Below are 25744 nucleotides of genomic sequence, written 5' to 3' on the forward strand. Positions count from 1 at the left end.
GGACATCCTGCAGGAGGTGAAGAAACAGAATAACATGAAGGATGAGGAGATCCGCGCCCTCAGGAATAAGATGGTTAAAATGGAAAAGGTCCTACCGCTCATAACCCCAGAGGGCCAAGAAAAGCCTCCCATTGTAGGTCCCTCTACTTGTGAAGCAAGAACTCCAAGCCCTCAGGAAGGAAAACTACCTGTGCCTGAAAAGCCTGACGAAGAAGATGCAGATTCACTAACAGGCCAAAGTACGGCAGATGATTCAACGCTAAAGCGAGGCCACATGCGCTGGATGCGTCAAGAGCAGCTGCGCCTCAAGAATCTACAGCAACAAGAGATCTCCAAGCAGCTCCGCCGGCATCCCGGGCCTCATCGCTTTATACCACCAGAAGACCGTAAATTACGCTTCCCCTTCAAAAGTAATCCAAAGCACCGTAACTCGTGGAGCCCGGGTACTCATATCATAATTACAGATGAGCAGGTTATAGAGTTAAAGGTGCCCAAAGAAGCTGTAGAGGAAGAGGAGGCAGAAAGCCTAGCTGGAGAAGATGTACAGTGTAGCGATAAGATGGCTGCTTCAGTTATCCAAGTCTCTCCAGCGCTGCAAAGCCCATCAGTTCAGCGCAGAAGCAAGGACTCTGACCAAGGTTTAAACCAGGGTCACAGGCATAACTATAGGAACAACCAACATCAGCAGCTGCACGAACGAGGCCGCAGCAACTCCTTTAATCACCGTCAGCGTCCCTCGGGCTCCATGGAGTCACTGCAGCAGTCTGAAAGCAACAGGAGGTATACGCAGGCTTTCTACCAGCCCCGCCACTATCAGAACCAGCCAGCACATCCCCAGCCTCACCACCACCAACAGCCATGCCACTATAACGGCGCGATGTATGCCGATGGCGGCTTCAATGGTTACCAGCATTACCATCACACTGACCATCCTAACCATCCAGTCACCTTTCAGCCACCTCCACGAATGCGCAGGCAAATGTCTGCTCCGAACCTAAAAGCCAGCAGAGAGACGACGGTCTGAGTGGGACTTGAGGAGTGAGGAAGTAGATTGACAGACTTTTAGTAGGCAAACACATTACAGATCACAACAGCTCTGACAAAAGTGACTGTGACTATTGCACTAGATCGGTGTTACTGGTTGATCCAAGTATTGTATGTGTTATATATAAATATATATATAAAAAAAGAGACATTTTATCACCATCAGTATCATCATATGAAATTTTTATCATTTGTTTTCTGCATCGTGTGCATTGTCATCACTGTCACTGGAATTCAAAGGATTCAAAGCCAACAGATAATTTTTTTTAACATGTCACGCCTACTCTTCATTTATCAGCATGTGTGACAAGTTGATGAATCACACTTTGATTTGCCAAATTACTTTCACGGTCGAATTTCTGAGTTTACATTATTGCCATTTTAGTATTGATGAAAGTAGAGTGTTGTGTTTTTTTTGTTTTTTTTAAATGGCCACTGTGACATGAACATAGTGACGTGTCCAATACGCATTTTTGTTGGTGCCCACTTTAGCAACAGAACACACCCAGTGTTTTATCTACGTACTGTTGAGCTGCACGGTAGGATGGGAGAATCAGTTGTCTTTAGCACGATCATGTTTACCTCATAAAGCATTTTGTTATAACGCATCATTGGCCTAGATCTGGAATCAAAAGACCACTTGAGGAATAACTTGAAGCACCAGTCAATCGTGTGCCTTTTAAACAGACTGACATATAAAAGTGGGTTTTTTTTAAAGTGCCTTTTTAGATGCTCTAACTCTATTAATCCTGCTCTGCCTTTGCAATTCAGTATTTTCTTTGCCTTCCTTTTAATTCAGTGCCTACGGACAGGTTTGCAGATTAATTTTGTAAAGGAAGCTTCATACCTTACCTAACCAAAACTAACTTTTTATCAATAACATACTGACTTATACATTTTTTAGCAATCATCTTATTTGCTTGATTACAAACTTTTTCCTGTCTTTCTTTTTACTTTACAGTTTAACCAAAAAACAAAAAAAAACTTCAAATATGTAGCTACCAACTACTTACATGACAGTGTTTTGCACTTCCTCACTTCACGGATAAGCTGCATAATTTGTTATTGACTGCACTAATTTTTAAAGATACTAAGTTCTTTTAAAAATATGTTTTAAAAGCAGACCAAGTCCAAAAAAGGTTTTAAAACATGTCCATGAGTTTTGGAGCTCACTAAAGACGCGCCGAAATGCAAGAACCACTACGCTGAAAAGCACAGAGAGCACCCTCGATTGTACGTGAATGCAAATTGTATCCATTTCAAAGTTTCACTGAATAGTTCCCCCTTTTCTTTCTGCATGAAGCACTCAGTCTGGTTAAAATTACATTTTAGGTTTGTGGCTCATTGAGTAAGCACAGAGTTCACTGTGTTTCGGATGGATGCCCTACAGAGTGTTGTCAGGGTTCCCAAAGACTTGCCCTAAAAATGTTGGAAGCAGGACAAAGACTTGAAATGTTTGCATAATGGTATTCAGAGAAAATGTCCATATCAAATGAGATTTTTGTTTTTTTTAAGGACTGCCTTGTTTTTAGCTGCGTATTCACACAACCGAGACAGATATGGGTGTGATGGTCTGTGAAATCTGTTGCCCATGTTAATAACTTCAGTAGTCTGTATCAGTGTTTTTGCCTCTGTGCTTTAGCGTGTGCGTATTTGCCTACCTTTTTAATCGGCCTGTTGTCTGCTGCATTTTTAGCTTTAAAAGAACCCCCATTAATTATTAACATTAGATATCAGATGGTCTTCAAATTATTTCAGACAAACAGCGACACTCACAGCAGGACGGGAGAGACCTTTGAGGACTATCGTATTGTTAAGCCTGGGATTTGAATTTATTTTCTTTTTTATGCTCTTAAGTTTTGACGGTATAAATTCTGCCTTACTATGCTGTAACAAAAAAACCAAATGACATGACATATTCAGCCAGCCTTCCCCTCATATGTCTGACTATCTGTGCATGGAGTAGCTTACATTTCCTCAGCCCTGATGAATCTATTAAAAGAAAGTTGTTTAACATAAGCTCTGGTGCAGATGGTGACCGGGTAAGCTGGACAGTGTACAGCATCAAATGAACCACCGTGTGTACAGCTCTGAAATCTGCATTTAGAAGTATGCTAGGTCTCTGTGTCTGAGTGTCGTACATCTTGTGTTTTTTGAACCTACAACCACATAAAGTGCCTCATTGTGGCTGTGTACAGAGTTGCGTTGCTCCTTGATAGAGCACATTAACATTGAACAGTATTGTTCACTGGTTTTCATAAAGGATATACCACAACTATGTGTTTTATTGTCAAGGTATGAATGAAATGAAATAAAATGACATGATCCATGTGCAGTTGTTTGTTACATATTGCTGGTATTTGTTTTCCACTACCACTAAACCTAAATAGGAGTAGAATCTGCATGTAGGCAGCGTGCAGGGTTAATAATTTGCAACAGTCAGGTTAAAGGTGCTTAAAGTGTCCTTCTAATAAACTCTAAATAAGCTTCGAGTTGATCGGTGAAACTTTCATGCTGGATTTCCACGGGCTCCTTAAACGAGGAGACGTCAGCTTGCTGGTAGGAGTTCAGCAGACAAATGAAAAGGCTGCATTGTCTTCTCAGAAGACTGTGAACAAACAGGATGAGGTCATTGGGAACACAGCCTGTCCTGATGATGATGATGGCGCCCCTCATTGGATTACAGTTGACTCAGCTTCTACCGGCACCTCTCTGCTTCCACTCATACCACTGCTCTCAGATGCTTTTTTTTCCTCATTGATTAGTATAGAAAGTATCCCACAGTTTATGCTCTTACATACTTACAAAGGAGATGGTTTTTCCTTTGTTGTACTGGTGAAGAGCTGAGCGATCCACATAATTAGAACTTTATTGAATCTCTTTAGTCCTGGATTTAATAATATCTTAGTTTCATGGACAGTAGAAATATCTTTTTTTTCCTTTGTAATGATGCATGAATTGCTTATGTGCAACATATTTATCTAGAAATTCATAATATAAGGGTAGGGCTCACAATCTAATAACTATAAACCAGTTTAATGCTATTACACATCCAGAAGCGCGCATCATTTGGCTTCATAATCGGTCTTCAGTGCTCGTTTTTCACAAATAAAACCCTCGTTGGGTTGGCGTCACCTGTTGTTGCGGCTGATGGACAGTTTTCCACGTTCTCTCTCCTCTTCCCTGTGTTGGTGTCCAGGTTTACGAGAGCAAATTGCAGGAGCTTCAGAAACAGGTGGAGACTCGCTCACTGATAGCTGAGACACCCGATGAAGAAGAGTTGGAGGAGGAGGAGGAAGAGGAAGGTGTGTAGTATGCATTTTCAGACCTGAAGATGATTGTTTTTCCGGTACACACTACATGTAATGCTAAAATATATATATGTATATATAGATATATATGTGTGGGTGAGTACGTGTGTGTTTATTTTTATATATATAAATATATAAATGAACTGTGTCTGTTTTCTTCCACACTTTGTGTCCAGAGCCTAAACTCCTTGGATGTGCGTATAGTATTTACATATTCATAATATCACTTTCATTCAGATTCAAGTATTTTAATAGTGCCACATTAATTACCCATTGAAGGTATTAACAGAAAACTAGCTCAAAACTAGTACATCCTCTAGTCCAGGGGTGTCGAACTCCAAGCCTCGAGGGCCGGTGTCCTGCAGGTTTTAGATAATACCCTGGGTCAACACATCTAAATCAAATGATTAGTTCATTACCAGGCTTCTGGAGAACATGTTGAGGAGGTCATTTAGCCATTTAAATCAGCTGTTTTGGATCAAGGATACATCTAAAACCTGCAGGACACCGGCCCTCGAGGCCTGGAGTTCGACACCTGTCCTCTAGTCCATGCACAATAAAACATACTACTAATGGTATATGTTGTTTTACATAAATTTATATATTACTTTTACTAAACCTCTGTTTAACCAAAAAATCCATTGAGATTTTTTTTTTTTCAAGGGAGACCAGGTCAGAAATGCTCATCATTATGAAGTCTAAAGGACCATACTTATTCAGCCCAGTGATGACAGATTGTCATTAAATCACTGTTTCAGGGTTCAGAGCATGCCTCTGTGCTGGTTTCCATCATTTTAAGTCTGGATGAAAGACTGGTAATAACCAGCGATGGGTCATTAATTAATTTAGTCTTAATCTCATCCATCTAGGTGGCACATTAGTCAAAATGAAACCTAATGTGAATACGGGCTCTGTCATGTTTAAAGGGGTTCTATTTATTGTGACAAAACCGAACCTTTATGCTCAGATTGTAGTTTCATACAAGAAACCTCTTAGTTTTGGTTCTTGACGCATACGTTTGTAAGTTTCATGCTTTTCTGGAACTTTTTTCATTAATTCTGTTTGAGGGCCTCAAAAAGAAACTGTTGATACTGCAGTCAGTGCCTACAAGTAATGTTACCTTCAAAGTAAAGTTGACAAAATGCTATAACTGAGAGATCCTCTTGAATTTCAAGCATTAATGCTAAGTAGGATAGATCTGTAGCTGGGCTAAATCAAAGCTATGGTCCTTTTGGGTTTTATGATTATTTGATTTGTAAGGTTTAATAACTGCTGTATTTATCTTGATAACGCCCCCTCTGTCTTTTGTATCCGCACAGTGCCGTGGACTCAGCATGAGTTTGAGCTGGCTCAGTGGGCCTTCAGGAAGTGGAGGTACCATCAGTTCACCTCCCTTCGAGATCAGCTGTGGGGAAATGCCGTCTACCTAAAAGAGGCTAACGCCATCAGTGTGGAACTGAAGAAGAAAGTAAGTGAATTGGTATTTCTCTTTATTTACCTTGAAGTGAATCACCCTCATAGCAATAATCTGTCATTTTCTACGTATTTCACTGACACCTAAACACAAACCCACATGACACACCCTCAGGCCTGGGAGAGTGTCACAAGGGAAGCGCCTGATGACGTTAATGGGTCAGAGGATGTTAGACTTAAAGGTTGCTGCATAAAATATTTTCCATATAATAATGACTTACAGGTTCCTAGCATTATTTTAGGGTTTGCAGAGTGTGCTTAGATAACTTAGTGTTAAAATAAAATATTATCATCCTTACACTATACGCTGTTTCCCCGCCTCTTTTTCAGCTCTGTAAAAAGAAAAGTTCCATTTTAGCTCCTTATTTATTTAAAGCCCTCCTCTCAAGAAGCCCCGTTTATATAATACAGCTTCATCAAGATGGGAACAGCCATCTGAGAGCTGTCGGCTGGCAATAAAGCCCACAAAGAGGATAGACTCGTTCAGTACAAAATGTTTTCATGCAGCGGTGTTGACATTTCAGAAATTACTTGTATTGTGACCAGACTTTTCTTATGCATGCTTCCCTCTACAGTTTCATTGTGCATGTTCAATGACAATAAAAGGCTATTCTATTCTATTTGTCTATTTTATATGTTTGTTGGCTTAGCATTGCATTTCCCACACAGGTCTGTTGTGTTTGGCTAGTGCTAATTGTGGCCACATTAGCGTGCAGCATGCTAACACAAAATTAAAAGTGATGCAGGCCTTCAGTTTTTTTAGATTTTAGCAGTAGACCATTTTGGTGTTCTTTGGATGTGGTTGATACATTTTAAAGAACCAGCAAAAAAATAAATAAAAATGGCGACACCCTCCTTGTTAAAGGAGGTGTCGCCTCACTGTAAGAAGCTTCCTGTTTTTGATCTTATCTGGACACCCAAGTTTGTGCATGCGACAGCTCGAGAACAATGCAGAGTAGCAGTTTCAAATTGATAACATTGGTGTATCTGCTAAAAGTCTCGGCCCAGTTTGAAACTCACTGACATCGGCCTCAAGGTTAGAGGTTTGGCTTTTACTTTAAAGCACTTTAAACGGTTACTAAGATAACAAAGCTGTATATCAATGCCATTCCATTATTATGTATGTATATGTGTCTAAGCAAAGGTTCTCTGGATCGTCTGCAGGTTGTGAAAAACGCTGCAACCAGGCTGTTGATAAAATCCTCCAAGTATTCACATGTGACACCATTGCTATTTCAGCTACACTGGCTTCCTGTTAATTTAGAGTACATTTTAAGATCCTGGTCTTGACATTTAGAGCCTTGCATGGACTGGCACCACTCTACATCTCCGATCTGCTACAGCCCTATGTCCCTAGCAGGTCCCTGAGGTCATCTTATCAGGGCTTACTTGATATAAAACAGACTAAGATGAGAACTAAGGGTGACAGAGCTTTTGCCACTGTGGCCCTGAGACTGTGGAACTCTCTCCCTCATACATTAAGAACTGTGGACTCAAAACTCTCCTTTTTAAAACTGTTTTTGGTTAAATTTCTGTTTATATTGTCTGTTTTACCCTTTTATTATTTGTTATCTTATGTGCAGCACTTTGTGATTCTGTCTAGAAAGGTGCTATATAAATAAAGTTTTATTATTATTATTATTATTATTATTATTATTTAAAGGTCACACAGATATTTATTTTTTTATGTCCCTGTCAAAACTCCTTTAAATAAAACTGATGCCTGGTTTACCTCCCTCATCAGGGATAAAAGTGTGATTTAAATGCGTGTCCACTTCTAGGCCCTCTGTGATTAATACCAGTAATGAGTCATTTGTCACATTTCCAGGCCATTTTCATCACAAGCTGACAGGATTATATCTTGGGTTTCTATCTGTGTGTGATTTATATTGAATGTTATTAATTGCTTTAGTGTTAATGCTGAGATCAAAAGGGCATGAAGAGGAAGGGAGTGGAGGGGTGTTCATCTGATCTTTCAGCTTCACGATATCAACCTTCGAACATTTACTTACCTGAAGATATAAACAGTCCCTTGTATTCGTCCTTTCCCATCATTCATCAGGTCCAGTTCCAGTTTGTCTTGCTGACAGACACGCCGTACTCGCCACTGCCCCCTGAGCTCCTTCCCCCAGAGCCAGAGAAAGATCGTGACCCGAGGCCTTTCCCTCGCACCGTGGTCGCTGTAGAGGTTCAAGACCTGAAGAATGGAGCCACGCACTACTGGTCCCTTGAAAAACTCAAGTAATGCTTCCACTTTTCCTTCTTAAACTATTCCTGAGTTTATTTACAATACATACATTTAAATCCTGAAGCTCCAATTGAGACACGTTTGACACATACTTGAGGTTTTTTGTTGTTGTTTGTTTTTTTTTTCAAATTGGTTATTTTTAAAATGCTGTTAAACAGGTGTACCTAATAAACTGGCATCGTCTATCACTGAAAGACCATTCTCAACAATAATAATGATAATAATAATAAAAGCCCTAACTTCAGATTTTAACTGTAATTTTAGAGTAACTAACCTGTATAAGAAATAATTTACCAAAAGATATTTTAAGTATTTTAAACTTTCTTTTTCCTTTTTTTGTTTGTATCTATCGGCTTTTGTGCTAATTTATTTTTTTTGTGTGCCTCTTCTTATATTTCCTGTACCAGGAATGCAAGAAAGACACAAAGAGCTATGATATCAGCGTCTGTACACCCAGCAGTCTCTGCCTTCTGACTTTTAGGAGCTCTATCTTTCTCATCGCTCTTCCATTAAAATGACTCGCTTGTCATTTGCAGGCAGAGGCTGGACCAGATGAGAGCGATGTACGACCGCGCTGGAGAAATGGCCTCCACGCACCAGGAGGATTGTGAGGGCACTTTGACAGGAAACGACCCCTTCTATGACCGTTTCCACTGGTTCAAACTCGTGGGGAGGTATGTAACGCAGAACCAACAGAAGCGTACGGTGCATCACGTTCACTCGTGTTCCACTTCTCACTTTCATCCTCTGCCATTGACGTTACATGCACCAGCGTTTTCACACATGTGGGCCTCGTGTTTTATTATTTATGTCTGTTGGTGTTTTGCTCCTCGCAGAAATCCTTCATTTTTATTTTTTTGCTGTTGATTTTATTTTCCCACATGATTTCATGTCACATATCAACTTTCCTTTTTGTATTTATTATTTTATTTGATGTCACATTTGAATCCTGTGTTGCTTTTTGTAGTTTGTTTTTTTTATCCTGTGTATCATTTTGCTGTGTCTGTTCTCACATGTCACTCCCATGTTGATATCCGCCTGTAATTCATGCAAACACTTGTTAATAGCATTGTGGATTTGGATAATGTGGAACTTTGAGGCATTTTTGTATTCTATCCTCTTTTCATTCAGCCTGTGTGAGACGATTTGTATGTTAATCCTTTAAAGTGACGTTTCATTTTGGTTTAAAATAGTCATGTTTCTGTAAACCGCTGTCACACTGTTGGCTTAATACCTGCTGCCTATGAATTGAATCCTACAAATTTATTTGCATTAACTCTTCACATTATTCTGTGTAGCTGATAATTGTTTACATTACCTACTTCCTGCTGGTTAGTGTCCAGCTATGTGTTTTATGTTGTTTCAGGAAGGAAATGTTTGTTTCTGAAAGTGAAGTGTCACATCGATGCCGTGCTCACTGAGCTGTTTTAACTCTATTGCTCCACTCTTACCTATCCTTGGTTCTCGCCACTCTTCCCAAACTACCGCCCCCATCAGCTCCCCCATCTTCCACGGTTGCGTCAATGAGCACCTGGCTGACCGCACACCCTCTCCTACTTTCTCCACCACCGACTCGGAGATCACGGAGATGGCGGACGAGCGCCAGAGCGAGATGTCTGACTTGATCGACGATGAGGCGTTCGTGGACGACACGAGCTCAGACGCCGGCACCGAGGAGGGCTCGGACATCTTCAGCGATGGCCAGGACCCCTTCTACGACCGCTCCCCCTGGTTCATCCTGGTGGGAAGGTTGGTGACCGTGGCGTTCACATACAGGCTGGGGCAGGAGTTAGGAGCTGATGTTGGCTTGGTTTATTTTTATTTGCGTGTATGCAGATACAGAGCAAAGAGAAACCAGTGAAGAAAATAGGAAAAACTGAGGATGTACTGGATTACGCCCTGTGACGATGCAGAAATAGATTTTGGATAGTTGATAGTTTCGCATCGAGCAGCAGTGCAGTGAATAGATGTAAAGGGACAAAATGCACCAACATTATTATTAAACAGTTAGAAGATCAGGAGCTTAAAATATGGTAAACACATGTGCGCAAATGACTTCCTGAAAGAGTCGGATCATGTTTTCAGAGCAGTTCGAGATAATTCGGGCACTTTTTGGACGTAATAGGATTAGTCACACTTTTAATTTAGACTGAGTCCCACAAAAAAAGCCACCATCTTTATCCATCCTCCCAGCGTGATGTCTCATTCCCCGCCACCATCACAGTGCTGACTGCATTAACTGCCATCTGTGTTCGAAATACATGTATTTGCTGTGTGAAAGCTGATTGGCTATTTGTCATCTTATGTTGTTGTTGTTTTTTTTAATCGTCTAAATCTTTTTTTTCCTCTTTATTTCTTTTATTTATTACATTGTGATTACATCATTATGTTCTGATAACCTTGTCTGCTTTAACAGTGTACATGTGATGGATTGTAGTTCATATTAACTGACCAGTAGTTGGTAGTTGTCACTCAATCAGGCTCACTGGGATTTGTTTTAATTCATTGTTGTGAAATGCTGCAGCAGCTCACGTTGCACCCACGCCGCAGCCTCAGTGCTGTAAACATAATGGCTACTTTAAAAAAAACAAAACGACTCTCCTGCCTAAGAAGAAGACGACAGATCAGTGCAGCCAGACTGAGCTGAACTAAGCTCGGCTAACCTGCGTCACTGTGACTTCAGAGAATTTACAGATTCATATCTTTCCTCCATCTTAGCCTCGAGTCTCCCTGCACTGGGACAGCAGACAGTTAAAAAAAAAAAGAGTAGGCCATTAGAGGTACAGCAAAACAAATCAAACTGTCAGTGAGTGCGTGCGTAAGAGACTAACACGGCCATAACGCAGCACAATAAACCACCCTGTTACAGGCTTTACCGCCGCAGCCCCGGCGATCCGTCATCACCCTGTCACGCAGTTTAAAAATAAAACAGATGGTTTGAGCTGCTGCAGATTTCAGCGCCCCGGAGCATGTTTGAGTTTATATTCCCCCCCTTGTTTTATTTTTCTTTGGTCCTTAATTTATATTTTTGCTTCTCCTCACATAAATGTCACTAATATTTTGCAGTATGTTATTGTAATTATTAATATGTGCTAAACACTCAAAGCGATTGTGCGCAGGGTGTTTGAATTGCTGTCAGTCTGTATATGTTTTGTAGAGACGTCAGAAAACCGTCTGTGACACTGCTCAGATCTCCTTTGGGATCCGACAGATATCAGCAGTTTAGTGAACGCCACCGTGAATCGGATGTTGATGTTTTCTGTATCTGAAAAATGCCGCAGCTGTTTCCAGACTGCACCGCGCTCAGGTTTTCATATCTCTCTCCTCTTTTTTACTCGCAGAGCTTTTGTGTACCTGAGTAACCTGCTGTACCCTGTACCTCTGGTTCACCGTGTTGCCGTAGTAACAGAGAAGGGCGAGGTGCGTGGCTTCCTGCGCGTGGGGGTCCAGGCTATAGCTGGTGAGTAATTAATGAGATTCTTTAGTGAGTGAGCCTACTGGGGGAGATAAAAGCACGCTTATTGCTCTTTATTAAATATGAGCGCCCCTGTATTTGGGCCATATGAAGTTTCCAATTTTTATGCTATTTAAATGGTAAATTTAACTGCTTTTAATGTTCAGTAGCAGCATGGCAGCATATTGAAGAGCCTTTTTTTTAACCACTGATACAGTGGCAAAGAAAAGATTCCTTAGATTCGGTGTATTCCTTTTGATCCGTGTTGACGGTTTAAGTCATCTGTGTCTGAGATAGATCCTGATTACAGGAGGGTTTTTCACTTTGTAGCTGACGAGGAAGCTCCAGACTACGGGTCAGGAGTGAGGCAGTCAGGAACCGCCAAGATTTCCTTTGATGATGAATACTTCAAAAAGGTAAGCCCAGAGCAGCATGTTTTCTGTGATGATGTGTATTATTGTGGTTCAAACATCAAGTCATTGCTGTTCCTTATTTTTTATTTTTTCCTGTGTATTCAAGTCAAATAAAATGGCCTTAAATGGCCAATGCCTCACACTATAGCTAGGTTTGGAGATTCAGTGTTGCTCCTCCAGCTATATGCTAATGTCTTCCTCTGTTTCAATCAGAATGACTTCCCCTCCAAGGTCATAACCCGCTCTGGGTTGTCCCTGGAAGAGCTGCGCATCGTAGAGGGTCAGGGTCAGAGTTCAGAGGTCATCACACCCTCAGAGGAGCTCAACAGAATCAATGACATGGGTAAGGCTGCCACTTTCACCTCTATACTCGTAAATTTCCACCTATGAGCCCCAGTGTTAAGCGCAGATGGTCCTGTTTAATGAAAAAGGAGGACTTAAAATGTTTTGTTATGGAAATTTGGCAGTTTTTCTTGTCCTGTGAAGGAATGTGTATGAAAGCTATTTGATGAGTGAACAGCAGAATCCTCTCTATAAATTACATGCGTGAATGTGTGCTTGTTTAGAAGTCAAATGGAGACGGCAGAGTCACAGGTGCAGTCAAGGGTCTGTCATCCAACAAGCCTGCTAACCTTTCACTGTGGCTTTCTTTAGACCTCAAGCTGGGTAACATTGGAGAAACCAAACTAAGTCATGGTGATGATCTGGCAAGCCACTTGGAGGTGGGCAGCGTCTTTACCTTCCGTGTCACTGTGCTCCAGGCCAGCGGCATCCCGCCTGAGTATGCTGACATCTTCTGCCAATTCAAGTGAGTGCACGATCCTGAGAATACAGTAGTTGAGTCGGCTTTCCTTTACACTTCTAAAGGGTTCTAAATGTCTTTCAAAGTTTTTTCCACTCATTTTCAGTCCAGTCATTGTACTTGAGGTACATGAGAAAAACACCAACTTTAAAATGGACTTTGAGGCAGTGGTGTGGGAGATCTTGTCAACACTGATTAAATTAAGAATGCAAAAAAGTACCATCAGATTTCGATCCACCGCAAAAACACACAAAGGAGTATTATCAGTCATGGATTGGCCTCAACAGAGCCCAGAACCTTAATGACGCAGTGTGGGATCATCTAAAGGCAACATCCAACGAAGAGCTTTGAATGTCCTTTAAGAAGTCTGGAAAACTACTTAAAGAAATGACAAGAATGCTTGGCTAAGAGTTCAGGCTGTGTCGAAGAATAAAGGTGGTCATGCCAAATACTGACTTTAAAGAACATTAGAATTGTACAAACTTTGTTTCTTATATACCAAATTTCCATCTATGTTTGCACGTTTCAATAAACTGCTGCATCCATTTCCCATTTTATTGGGGAAAAAACTAAACAAGGGAAGACTTTTGCACAGTAGTTCATATTTGTTTGAAGCAGACTGGTTAAGTGGAAAATGCAGTGCTGTAAAATCAGCTTTTTAACTAAAGTATGGTGTTATTGCTGTAAATTTACACCAAACTGTTTTGGTTTAAAAGTCGTTTGATTTGAGTTCAGCGTTTCAGTTTTATCTCTAAATATATACTCAGAACGAGGATTCAAAATTCGAGCTAAATCCTGGAGGTGACTTTCAGCTGTCTGTCGTTATCTCGAGTAAAAAGAAACGCAACCCGCTGACATTCATTTATGTTTCTTCCCTCAGTTTCTTGCACCGTCACGATGAGGCTTTTTCCACCGAGCCTCTGAAAAACACTGGCAAAGGAGCTCCTCTGGGCTTTTACCACGTCCAGAATGTGAGCGCACACACACATCTGCACCTACACACACTAACTGTGCTTCAACGATTTTATTCCAACTCAGTTTGTCAAACCCTTTTTCTTTTTTTTTTTATCTGTTGGAGCAGATTTCTGTCGAAGTTACAGAGTCTTTTATTGAGTACATCAAGAGCAAGCCCGTCGTGTTTGAAGTGTTCGGCCACTACCAGCAGCACCCGCTGCACCTCCATGGCCAGGACCTGATCAGGTTGGTGGGGGTCAAACAGCAGATCCAGTCATGCAGTGATAATTCATATTTAATGCAGCAGATTTTGTTAGAAGTGGGTAAACGATTGCATTCTAATCACCTAATTTTATATGCATATGTAAATAAAAGGTATTTTTATTATGTCAACAGTCCTCCAACACCATCCAGGAAGTACTATCCTATTCCCATGCCTCTGTCCAAACCAGGTGAGTGTTTCCACATCAATGTGTTCTTTGCCGTCAATAATTTTATGTTGATTTTTTTCTTACATAAGCATGCCTCATGTGTCCTTCCACTTTTTTTCCTTGTCATTTCTCGCCTCCTTTGGATTTTTTTTTTTTGTGTCTCTTATTCAATCATTCCCTCACAATTTATATAATCCTCTTACCCAACTCTGTCCTCCTTCCTCTTCTTTTGCCCTTCAATCTCTCTCACCGTTCATCAATATCGCACATCCAGACCATACCCGTAAGATAGAGTTGATCCGCTACCTCGTGAGCGGCTATGTGAACGGCAAAGTGCTGGACACGCTGTCCGAGCAAGCCAACTCCCTGGCGTCCTCTGCCCTGGCCAGTTTGGAGGACGAGGCTGACCAGCTCTCTCACTTCCCCTTCCTCCCAGTGGCCAGTGACCCTGTGCTAATTGTCCCCAAGCATCATGGTTGGTACAGTGGACTCTGTTGTAGCTAAAGAGCCAGACATTTGATGCTGGTGCTGTAGTGATTAGAGTAGTGCTGTGCTCTTATAGTGCTCTGTGGCTGCAGGCGGTAGCACGGTAAAGCTCTGCTGTTGTTATGAGTGCTGCACCTTGCTGCAGGTGCGGTTAGTTCGGTCACAATGTCCTCCTGTTGCTTAGAAACTGTCCTGAGGAGACAACTTCAGGGTCAATGACATATCATTCACGTATATAAGGCGTAAATACAGCAGTTTTCAAGTGTAATAACATTCCTTTCGATCATATTGAGCATAGACGATTGCAACTGTGAGCTTTAGCGATTAGCCCGTTTCAACAGGACCGTAATCCCGATGTGTGAGACAGCAGGGTGTTGTAATCTGTGATTTACTTCCTCCTAACATTTCAGTATGCTTCCAGTATCTATCCTCTGTGATTACTGGCTCAGTATAAAGAGTCAGCAGTGTTTTCACATCACCTATCCATCCTCCATTTAGTCACCCAAAGCATGTAGTAAATACTCCTGACTTTTATTCATCATCTCTGAAATTCAGACAAATTCCCGCTTGATAACATTGAGCTTCTGTCTGTGTGTGCCAGTTCCAGCCACCAAGTTGAACACCATCACCAAATCCAACCTGGGTCAGTGTGTCAGCAAGTACGACCTGCTGGTCTGGTTTGAGATCAGCGAGCTGGAGCCCACTGGAGAGTGAGTATCCACTTGGAGTGTTATATTCCCACACAAGCTTTAAAGAAACAATAAAAATTATCTCCACAAAGAATATTATAAATTGGGATGTTGTGTGACCTTCCTGCCTCCATGCACAGGTACATCCCAGCCATCGTGGATCACAGTGGAGGCCTGCCCTGCCATGGTACCTACCTGCTGCACCAGGTACAGGATTGATCCACATGTTCTTTTCTTATTATTCACACAGTGGTAACTGCTTCCTTTGTACACAGATTGACTGAGTTGAATATCTTCTTTTAAAGCGTAATGTTGCTCTAGCTGTGCTCACTGTGATCTTGAGCTCCTGTTATGTTTGCTGCAGGGGATCCAGCGGAGGATCACAGTGACCCTCATCCACGAGAAGGGCAGCGAGCTCCATTGGAAAGATGTCCGTGAGCTGGTTGTAGGTGAGCAGCCTACCTTTAGGGTCTAGTCGTGCTATACCTCTGTGTAGAAAACAAAAAACCCAAAGCACAGAAACAATGTTTTATAGTGTTTGTGTGCTTTTGATAGAGGAAGACAGGACAGAACATCATTAAAGGGATTTGACTTTGTGAGATCACACTGAAAACACACCACTCGGTTCTCTCTGAGACATTTTCAGTCTGGAAAGATGAATCTGTCTGGCTTTAGGCTGCTTCTCACTTTAAGCAGTTCATGCTGTAGCTGTAGCTGATGGACCAAATAATTACATTTCATATTTTAGACATTCAGCTGCTGACTCTGAAGCCAACAGGCTCTTGAGTGTGGATGATTGTGTTGGTACTGGATGCTGTGATAAAACAGCTGTTAGTGGACAAACGGCCTGCTGGCTGAGCTTCTCTATTGAGAGCTATTCCAACACAAGAAGGTCTTATAACTGTTGTGTGGATCTGCCTCACCAGGTCGTATCAGGAACAAGGCTGAAGTGGATGATAGCGCAGCCGATGCTGTCCTGTCCCTTAACATCATTTCTGCCAAGAACATCAAGTCATCCCACAACAACAACAGGTAGGTGAAACTCCCACACTGAGTCAGTTTGAGTGAGAACGCGCTAGTCACAACATTTGAAGGTGTAAAATGTTTCCATTCACAGATCTTTGAAGGTTTCTTGTTGCCTTCTTGCTTGTGTTCTCTTCGGTTATTATCATGAAACACATTCATTTTTCTTAAAAAAAGCCAATGTGTTACATTGTTACACTGTGTTCTTTTGTCATGATTGAGTTCCTGCCATGTAAAAAAATCATTCGTTGATGCTTTGTAGTAACCTTATCAGTTAAAACTATGCATGTATCCTTGTCTGTATATTCTCTGAAGCCACATTGGAGTCATTGCACGACCTTTTCCATTTTCGCTGCTGTTACTTTGCTTCATTGTCTTTGTTGCCTGACTCTTTGTGCTTCTCTCTCTCTTTTTTTTTCTGTGCGCTCTCTTTCTTCCTCCTGCCGCGGCTGGACTCATGATTGTGCTCAGGCTTTCTATTGATAAGGATATTGATAGGTACCAGCCACCAGAGAACATAAGGCTCCTTCACTGAAAGACCTTTATGCTTCTCATTAGTCCCATAGACTCGTAGAAATAAGCTCTCCACAGTTTGTGTGTGCTTGTGTGTCGCATAAGATCTGTCTTCATTCATGCCTGTCGATATTAAGCCTCCTAAGCTCCAAACCGGTAAAAGCAGTCTTTGGAGGCAACACCGCTTTTAGTACTTTTCTGTATTTGTTTGTGATTGTGTGACACTGAACCACGGTGCTATGTATATCCTCTGTAACACTCAGACGTTTCCAGATCAATGTTTTCCCCCTCAGCTGTTTCTCACTATAGAGTCTTACCTCAGTAACAATGAGGCCAATGAGGCACCAGCAGAGCGTATCTGACTGTCTGTGGCTGATAGTGCCCCCTGCTGTCAATAATAGGAACAGTGTAACCTTGTATAGAGCTCATAGTGATGGTCTTAAGATTGCTGCTGCAAGGCAGTCATTTGTATCCACGTGTGCTGTATGTTCTGAGCATATGCAATTATGTGAGCTCTCAGGTTTTATGATTCAGGACATAATTTAAAAACAATCAGGTCTTAATATGAGGTAAACCTCACATGAACAACAATACATAACACATTATACCACGTCATTATTTATTTAACAAACACTGAGCCTAAATTCAGATGTGGTGAGTACATCCAAGCCTACTTGCATAATTATTTAAGAGGGTCAGTATTAGCCACGTGCTAATTAAATGCACTAGATCATCAGTAACCACGACTGTCAGTTTGCTGGCGTATTCAGGAGAGTGGTGACATACTGAGGAGGAGAGAAGCAACTGTTGATACCCATCAATCTGGGAAGGCTTTGAAGTCGATCATTTTACAGCAAGAAAGATTATTCACAAGTTTTAAAAAATATCAAAGACCGTTTCCAATCATCCCAGGAGTGGACGTCCCAAAAATTCACCAGAGATTTTTGAGGCTCTACAGGCCACAGTTAGCATGCTTAATGTTGGAGTTCATGCAGTGCAATTAGAAAAAAGCTCAACAAATATGTTTTGAAAGGCTTCCAGGAGAAACCCTTTTCTCTCTAAATACAACATGGCAGCATGGGTTCAGTTTGCAGAGTTGAAAACCTAAGCTCTAATGCACATCTTCAAGATTGGTGAAAACCAAACACAGCATATCAGCACAAACCCCTCGTACCAGTGGTTTTGCACGGGTGATGATTATTTGGGCTTTTTTTGCTGCCAAAGAACCTGCAAAGTGTCCAGGTCACTGAGTGAACCATGAAGTATTCTAGAGTCAAAGAGATCATCGTTGGGTCAGTGACTCCAGAGCGCAGCAGCAAAGCTACAACAGAATGGTGCTGCAGTGGCTCAAAGTCCAGACTTCAATATGATTGACATGCTGTGGCAGGACGTTAAGAAAGCTGTGCATTAATACATTTCTGCAAACTTCAATGAACCGAAGCAATATTGTAAAGACAAGTGGGTCAGAAATCCGTCCACACTGCTGTGAGACACTAATAAAAAATCATTACCCCAAGTTTTTGCTGTTAAAGTTGGTTCCATCAGCTGCTGAATCACAGGATGTACCTGGTTATAGTCATTTGTGCATTTTGGCATGGTTTTAAATAAATAATGATGTGGTGTAATAATCTAGATCTAGAACCTTAGACTGCTTTTCCACGTGTCTGTAAATGAATTTCTTTCTTATCATTGTCCCGATTGATGTCGGCTGACACTTGACACTCTGTGTCTAATTTATCTGTTGTCAAGGTCTCACCTCAGTGCGATTCCTCACGTTTTGTCATGGTTAAAGGATGAATGTGAACACCGCTTCAGTCACTGTGTTCACTTCCCGATATGTCAGAACTGTGCTCACGTTTTTTTAACATGACACACTGCTGTGCACAGAGACCCTGTAATGTTAGCACCAAGTAGGACTTCATAAAAAATAATGCTGTCAAGCTAACTTTTCCTCTCTTTTTCAGGACTTTCTATCGCTTTGAGGCAGTGTGGGACAGCTCCCTGCACAACTCCCTCCTGCTCAACCGCGTCACTCCCTATGGAGAGAAGATCTACATGACCTTATCTGCGTATCTGGAGGTAAGCCGCTGCTCCAGTGTGTTGCACCTGTCAAGTCTCTCGATGTCATCGTGTCTAACACACACCCTTTATCTCCTCTCTACAGCTGGACCATTGCATCCAGCCTGCCATTATCACCAAAGACATCTGCATGGTCTTTTACTCCCGAGACGCCAAGATTTCCCCACCCCGTTCTCTCAAGAACCTCTTTGGGACTGGATACTCCAAAACTCCTGACTGGTAAATCTGGGCTGCTGTACTGTAGCCATCTCTGTTTCACAATCAGAGATATCTGCCCTGTTACAAAGTTTCCTTGTTCATAACTTCTGCTTCATTATAGCAACCGAGTGACTGGGATCTACGAGCTGAGCTTGTGTAAGATGTCTGACACTGGAAGCCCAGGTGAGCGGACATGAAACATGTTTAATGAACAGCAGCTGTTTTATCATAATTCTGTGGAGAGCTTCATCCTAATGAGGGCTCATGTCCTGAGCAGGGATGCAGAGGAGGAGGAGGAAGGTCCTGGACACATCAGTGGCTTACGTGCGTGGAGAGGAGAACCTGGCCGGCTGGAGGCCCAGAGGAGATAGCCTCATCCTAGAGCACCAGTGGGAGCTAGAGAAGATGGAGCAGCTGCAGGAGGTGGGGCCTTAAAAGATGTATAAAGAAATAAATCTCTGTTTAATATCGTAGAGGGAAGAAAGTGCTTTTTTCTTAGAGTACAAACTTTACATGACTAACCCTCTTCTCCCCACCTCACATTCGCCCCCATCTTTCGTCCAGGTGGAAAAGACCCGTCACCTTCTGGCGCTGAGAGAGAAGCTGGGAGAGGCGGCTCCCGTGGGAACAGCTCCCACCACCAAGTCCCTGAGCGAGTCTCTGTCCCCCAGCATGAGCTCCGGCACTCTGTCCACCTCCACCTCCATCTCCTCTCAGATCTCCAGCACCACCTTTGAAAGCGCCATCACGCCGAGCGAGAGCAGCGGCTACGATTCCGCCGACATCGAGAGCCTGGTGGATCGTGAGAAGGAGCTGGCCACCAAGGTGAGAAAAACGTCGGCTTAGTGGGCGATCTTGTTGCCGCCTTCTTCCTTCTCTGCTCGGAGCTGATCGGTCTTGTTCCTGTTGTGTTGTAGTGCCTGCGCCTTCTGACACACACCTTCAATAGTGAATACAACCAGCTGGTGAACAGCATCAGTGACTGCAAGGTGAGAAAAAATGGCAAAAAAATTGCCTTTTTGTGTCACATCATCGAGTTGATATATTAACGTCCACCTCATCCTGCTGTTGTTTCACTTCAGCTTTCTGACATCTCACCGATCGGACGTGATCCATCCGTGACGAGCTTCAGCAGTGCCACCCTCACCCCTTCCTCTACCTGCCCCTCTCTGTCGGACTCCCGCTGTGGCTCCATGGACCAGAAGTAAACATCTTTTTAGGAACATTGACCTCGATCTGCAAACGGTTATTGACAGGTCATCTATTTGATTCTAACTTGTTGTGATTTGTGTTAAAGGACCCCTGAGAACAGCTCACGTGCCTCCAGTCCCTCCTGCTCAGACTATGAAAACTTCCCGATGGTTCCCACTCTGGAGACCTCCTACCTTGCGCGGGCTGCAAAGAACGAGTTCCTCAACTTGGTGCCTGATATTGAAGAAATGCGACCAGGGTGAGTAATGCCATGTTAACCTAAATACTGTCACTATGACATGTGTCTCACAGAGTGTAAGTCGATACTCATGTTCTCTAATTCAAGCAGAAATTATGTGGATCGATTCAAATTCCTGAACCTGGATGATTTCAGCTGGAAACAAACCAACTCTGCGTCTTCCTCAGAAAACAAGCGCTCTCTTAAAAAATAAATAAATGAATAAAATCTCTTCTTTTCAGATCTGTTGTGTCCAAGAAGGGTTTTCTAAGCTTCATGGAGCCTCGCTCTAACTCATGGGTGAAGCATTTTGTGGTTGTTCGTCGGCCCTACGTCTTCATTTACAACAGCGACAAGGACCCTGTGGAGCGAGGCGTCCTCAACCTCTCCACAGCACAGGTGGAATACAGCGAAGACCAGCAGGCCATGCTTAAGGTAAGGCTGGATGTAACGCGCTTTTCTTTAATGAGAATTTATTCCAATTATTTTGGTGCACGTTGTTCAGTTTTGGACACATTGATTGCTGAAATGGCAAATGCACTGGGATTTATCATTTGAATGAACATGAATATAATGTGATGTTTTCTTTTCAGACGCCCAACACATTTGCAGTGTGCACAAAACATCGAGGCATCCTCCTGCAGGCCAACAACGAGAAAGACATGAACGACTGGCTGTACGCTTTTAATCCTCTGCTAGCAGGAACGATAAGGTACACACACACACAGACACACACACACTCCTCTCACACCACAGTCAAACGTGCAGCTTCTGCACCCTTCAAAAACATTCCCTCCTCCTCACAACGGAAAACTCTCCCTGCAGATCTAAGCTGGCGAGGCGGCGCAGCGGTCTGACGAAGAACTGAGCGGGCGGAGCGGGAAAACCACCGCTTCCATCCTTTCTGAAAAGCCTTTGAAAATACCGAAAATACCAAGTGTTAAAACTTATTAATCATTGTGATTCTTGACGGTTTTCTCTTGTAAGTAGACTTGTGGCTTAAGTCTCTTTTCATGCGACTAAAACGTTTAAGTTCCACAGAACTTTTGCCTCCCCGCTTCCCTCCAGCAACCCCGCTGCCAACTTAGCTTTCCTCCTCTCTATCCCCTCCCCTCAGCTTTTTGTGTTTTTGTTTCGATGACAATGTTCGGGTCTAATTTTGTTCCGCTTCGTTGTCATTCCCAAACTCCCCTAACTAAGTAGCATGTTGTAGTAGTCTACTTGTGTGTGCACGACTCTTTAGAAACTTTCCGTTTGCCAATCATCTGTACAAAAAAATTGTCTCTATCAGTGTTATTTGTCTCCTGAAAATGAGTTTCATTCTATTTTGGGGTTTTTTTGTTGTTGGTTTTTTTATTAAATTAAAATGCTTGCATGATACCTGCAGCAGTCCTCAGGAGAAGACCAGGTTTGCTCAGTTTAAAACAAAAAACAAAAATGAACCAAATCAGCCAGCTTACATTTGAAACCATGAAGGAAAAATCTACAGATCTCTCCAAGTGACGTGTTAGTTTACGCTCTGCTACCTAAACTATAGCTGCTAATAGATTTATAGGGTATTTTTCTTCTCGCAGTGAGATTCGCATCAGGCTGAACCGTCTCTGAAACAAAAACTCAAAGTGGGAATGAACTTTGACAGGAGGGCCTCGCCGGATTTCCACTGTCATCCACGTCATACTTAGATCCTCCTCAATCTGTGTACATACGCCGCCTCTAACCCCCCGATAGTGCCAGTGTCAGTTAGTGAGTCAGTAAAATACTCATGCATTTGTGTTAACATAAAAACTGCAGACTAACTAGAGACAAACAAGCGAGGATCGCTTCATATCTCAGCAGTTTAAAAAACAAAAACAATGACCGATTGTTCCTGCAGGAGTAGATTCAGGCCCCTTTTTGCTTTTTCATCCCAAGAAATAAAAACAGGGTTACAAGGAGACGAGGAGGAGGACTAGGAGGATGAAAACGAACTAGAGGGAGAACTTGATTTGTACATGCGGTCTGTTCTGGGATCCGTGTGGTAGTTAACCCTCATTTAACACATTCCTCTCTGCTCCTCTAGCTCGCTCTATCTCACTGAGAATCAGAAAGCCTTGACATTTACTGCTATTAACTTTACACTCTTGTTATAAAGATGCAAAGAAAACACGGTGGAAAGTTTGGGAGGAAGTAAGGAAAAAGAATGAAGGTGCAATGTTTCTTTAGTTTTTTTTGCTTTGACGCCAGCAAAGCTGCTTTTAAATGGCCTGCAGGACAGATTACGATGTAGTCCCATGACTCCCCTCGCTGTCGCACCAGTGTCGGCTGAAATCTCTGAAGTGAAGTACTCGTGTTCAGCAGCACCACAGGGAACCATGTGTTCATTTTTCTATTCTTATTCTTGAATCAAAACCTCATCTAATTCTCATTGTGTTCATTTTTTTTTATTTTAACATTATTTTTTTTTCTTACGCTTTTAATCATTCCACAATGAAGGTTTTTATGAAATGTAACAGAGGGCATTTATTTCTTAATTTTTTTTAACCTTACTTTGCACATTAACACATATCTATAGCAAGGACAGAGACACAGCCACATATGTTGAGTCCAGGATTGTATTTGATCATCAGGAACAAATGATAAGAGCACATATCAGGAGTACACTGGATAGCTGTTTCTCAAAGGGTTTAATAGAAGGAAAGAAGTTAAAGGGACTACATATTCAAAGGTCTTATTTCTGATACTACCCTATGAAAATATTTGCTCTGTGTGCCGTGCTGCAGCTGCTACATTCGGCTCCGGATTCACTTTTTGGCGCCTACGCCTCTCGAGATGTGTTAATGCAGACAGGCATAAAAAAAACTCTGGTCAACCAACCAGCAGTCTGCCTGCTGTGTCGTATGAAATGCGTGGAAGGAGAGCTACCAACTGTCTGTTACATATAGATGAAAAATAAAGCTCTGACGTGACCTCAGGTCAGCCAGCCTGACGGTCAGAGAAACAGAAACGTGCTGGATTGTGGATCTGTGAGCTGCACATCAAAGATGCACCTATGCACAGATTAAATCTCGAAAGTGCAATGTACCTCATATACACGTTGACGCAAAGCGCTGCCAGAGCAAACGTTTTCACTTCATTTGCAGAGGTGTTTTTATTTTGGATTGTGTATTTATTGTTTGCAATGTATATATATTAGTTTGCAGCTCTTTGCACATATTAATAAAAGGTTCAACTAACTGATCAAATAAAGTCTGTGCGGTTTAGTTGTTCCACTCATATTAAACCAAATGATGGTGTGGCGGCCTGTTCTAGTGTGAACTGGGAGAGGGTTTGAATGTAAGAGGGGGGGAGGAAAGGAGACCTAAAATGTAACCCCCTGCACCTCGACTGAGGAGGTGAGTTACATTAGTGCTTCCTCTTTATTAGAAAGCGGTTTGAGTGAATTAGAAGTCTGTTGGGTTTTTTGGGTTTTTTTTGAGGATATCTACTCATTAGTCATACTAGGCATCCATCTGAACTCTATCAAAATAAAGGTGTATTTTAACTCATTTTTATTTTTTCTAATATCAGGGATATAGGACTATACAAAGTAGCTTGTGACATCTAAAACGACAGCACACTTATTGTGTCTTTCTTCACCTCATCACTTTTTTCTGTGTGTGTGTGTGTTTGTTTTTCCGTTGATGCCTTTCAAACAAAGCTAGCCATGATATTTTCCCCCTCTGACAATTAATATCAGTTAACCCCGCCCCCTTTCAGATTTGTTCACCAAAAGAAAAGGAAAAAACAAAACAAAAACATCATTAACGCTGTACATTATTTGTCAGACCGGTTTCATTTTCATACTTACTTTGTAAATATCTGTGTTGTATGGAGCTTGAACTAAAATGTAAATATGTTTACTGTATTTGTAATAATTATAATCCATTCGCTGTATAGCATAGATGTGTCATGCAGATATCCTAATTCTGTGTATGGTAATCTTGCACCATTGAACTGTTAGTGAATGAGGCAACAATAAAAGTGCAAAACGTGCATTAGCAGATGAAGTGCTGCCTGCTTATTTCCTGCTTTATGTGAGCTTCTGCTGTAGTTTATTATGTGCTTTAGTCCCAAGAAACCACCCTATTACTGTGGCGCACAATAAGCTCTTCTCATGTTTGGTGTCATCTTCCTGTGATCTCCTGTGAACAGGTGGATTAATTCACTTCAAGTTTATGTATGTAGCACCAAATCACAGCAGTCGCTGAACACTGTAAGGTAAAGACTCTGGAATAATAACAACATTTGAAGCTCCTATCCTTTTATCCCACATACCCAAAAGTTAGCTATATGATAAATAGCCCTGTGTTTGTTTACTTGATTTGTATAATGCAAAGTGGTGATAATGCCCAGGAAGTTGTTACTTCATTATGTCATTTTTTTTCTTTTAAAGTACGTCCTCATATGGCGATAGTTTTTTTTATGGCATAAAACAAGTCATTGTTTACAAAAAATTGTACATTTTATTGGGCAGAATGAGGTAAACAGTGAAGAAAACTACGAGATAACGGACCATAGGATCTCCGGAGACTATGGCAACTAGAATTATTGTATACATGTGTATGTATCAAGTTCTGACACAGACAAAGAATTAATCATACAATGAAGCAATGTCATTTGTTTATTTATAGGATAAAACCATTCAATTGAGTCATGAATAAAACAGCAACCTCTGGTCTGCTAATTGGGAAACAGGATGTCGGTGTATTTTTCAGTGCTAGTTGTCCAAATTGAGTGAGATGACTTTGCATTTGAATAGATTTGATTACAAGTTATATTTAGTTTTAATTGAATGCAGTTCAATTTGATTTACATTAAGCCAATTCACAACATATAAACTTGCAATATATGGTAAGATAAAGGTTGTGCAATAATACAGAGAAAGCCCCAACAATCAAATAATCCCCGATGATGAAGCACTTGGCAACAGTGGGAAGGAAGAACTCCATTTTTGGCAGAACCAGGCTCAGGGAGGGGCGGCCGTCTGCCTCGACTGGTTGGGGGTGGGGTACGAAAATGAAAGGAAACTCACGTCATCGCCCTGTAAGTAAAAACAAATAGGAGCGAGAACCATCATCCTGGAAGCTGCCCTGGCTTACAGCCATGGAGACCCTCTCCCAACACGGCTGCACCCAGTGAACAACAGTGAGACACTACAGGCAGTGGTATACATCTACCC

At 41.8% G+C, this 25744-nt stretch overlaps 1 protein-coding gene across 6 annotated transcripts in view; it reads left to right on the plus strand.

Annotated features, from left to right (window-relative positions):
* Positions 1 to 24566, plus strand: part of kif1b (kinesin family member 1B) — a 60911-nt gene extending 36345 nt beyond the window's left edge. For 3 of the 6 annotated variants that reach the window (XM_087833841.1, XM_087833842.1, XM_087833843.1), the window contains 27 exons: positions 4244 to 4349; positions 5675 to 5823; positions 7891 to 8069; positions 8613 to 8750; positions 9574 to 9825; positions 11418 to 11536; positions 11861 to 11946; positions 12157 to 12286; positions 12598 to 12751; positions 13626 to 13716; positions 13827 to 13945; positions 14096 to 14151; positions 15218 to 15326; positions 15446 to 15512; positions 15670 to 15754; positions 16232 to 16337; positions 18806 to 18920; positions 19006 to 19139; positions 19240 to 19301; positions 19396 to 19541; positions 19683 to 19943; positions 20036 to 20107; positions 20201 to 20322; positions 20416 to 20568; positions 20790 to 20982; positions 21141 to 21259; positions 21373 to 24566. In XM_087833841.1, coding sequence (XP_087689967.1) covers positions 4244 to 4349; positions 5675 to 5823; positions 7891 to 8069; positions 8613 to 8750; positions 9574 to 9825; positions 11418 to 11536; positions 11861 to 11946; positions 12157 to 12286; positions 12598 to 12751; positions 13626 to 13716; positions 13827 to 13945; positions 14096 to 14151; positions 15218 to 15326; positions 15446 to 15512; positions 15670 to 15754; positions 16232 to 16337; positions 18806 to 18920; positions 19006 to 19139; positions 19240 to 19301; positions 19396 to 19541; positions 19683 to 19943; positions 20036 to 20107; positions 20201 to 20322; positions 20416 to 20568; positions 20790 to 20982; positions 21141 to 21259; positions 21373 to 21415 — 3366 coding nt within the window. In that variant the 3' untranslated portion in view covers positions 21416 to 24566. Of the gene's footprint in view, positions 1 to 4243; positions 4350 to 4531; positions 4550 to 5674; positions 5824 to 7890; positions 8070 to 8612; positions 8751 to 9573; positions 9826 to 11417; positions 11537 to 11860; positions 11947 to 12156; positions 12287 to 12597; positions 12752 to 13625; positions 13717 to 13826; positions 13946 to 14095; positions 14152 to 14404; positions 14606 to 15217; positions 15327 to 15445; positions 15513 to 15669; positions 15755 to 16231; positions 16338 to 16799; positions 16827 to 18805; positions 18921 to 19005; positions 19140 to 19239; positions 19302 to 19395; positions 19542 to 19682; positions 19944 to 20035; positions 20108 to 20200; positions 20323 to 20415; positions 20569 to 20789; positions 20983 to 21140; positions 21260 to 21372 lie in introns of all 6 variants that reach the window. The other 3 variants (XM_087833839.1, XM_087833840.1, XM_087833844.1) reach the window with 3 other exon arrangements.
* Positions 24567 to 25744: the final 1178 nt, after the last annotated feature.

This window comes from Neolamprologus brichardi, chromosome 20 (genome assembly GCF_056152115.1).
Source record: "Neolamprologus brichardi isolate AB-2024 chromosome 20, ASM5615211v1, whole genome shotgun sequence".
In the NCBI taxonomy this organism is placed as follows: Eukaryota; Metazoa; Chordata; class Actinopteri; order Cichliformes; family Cichlidae; genus Neolamprologus; species Neolamprologus brichardi.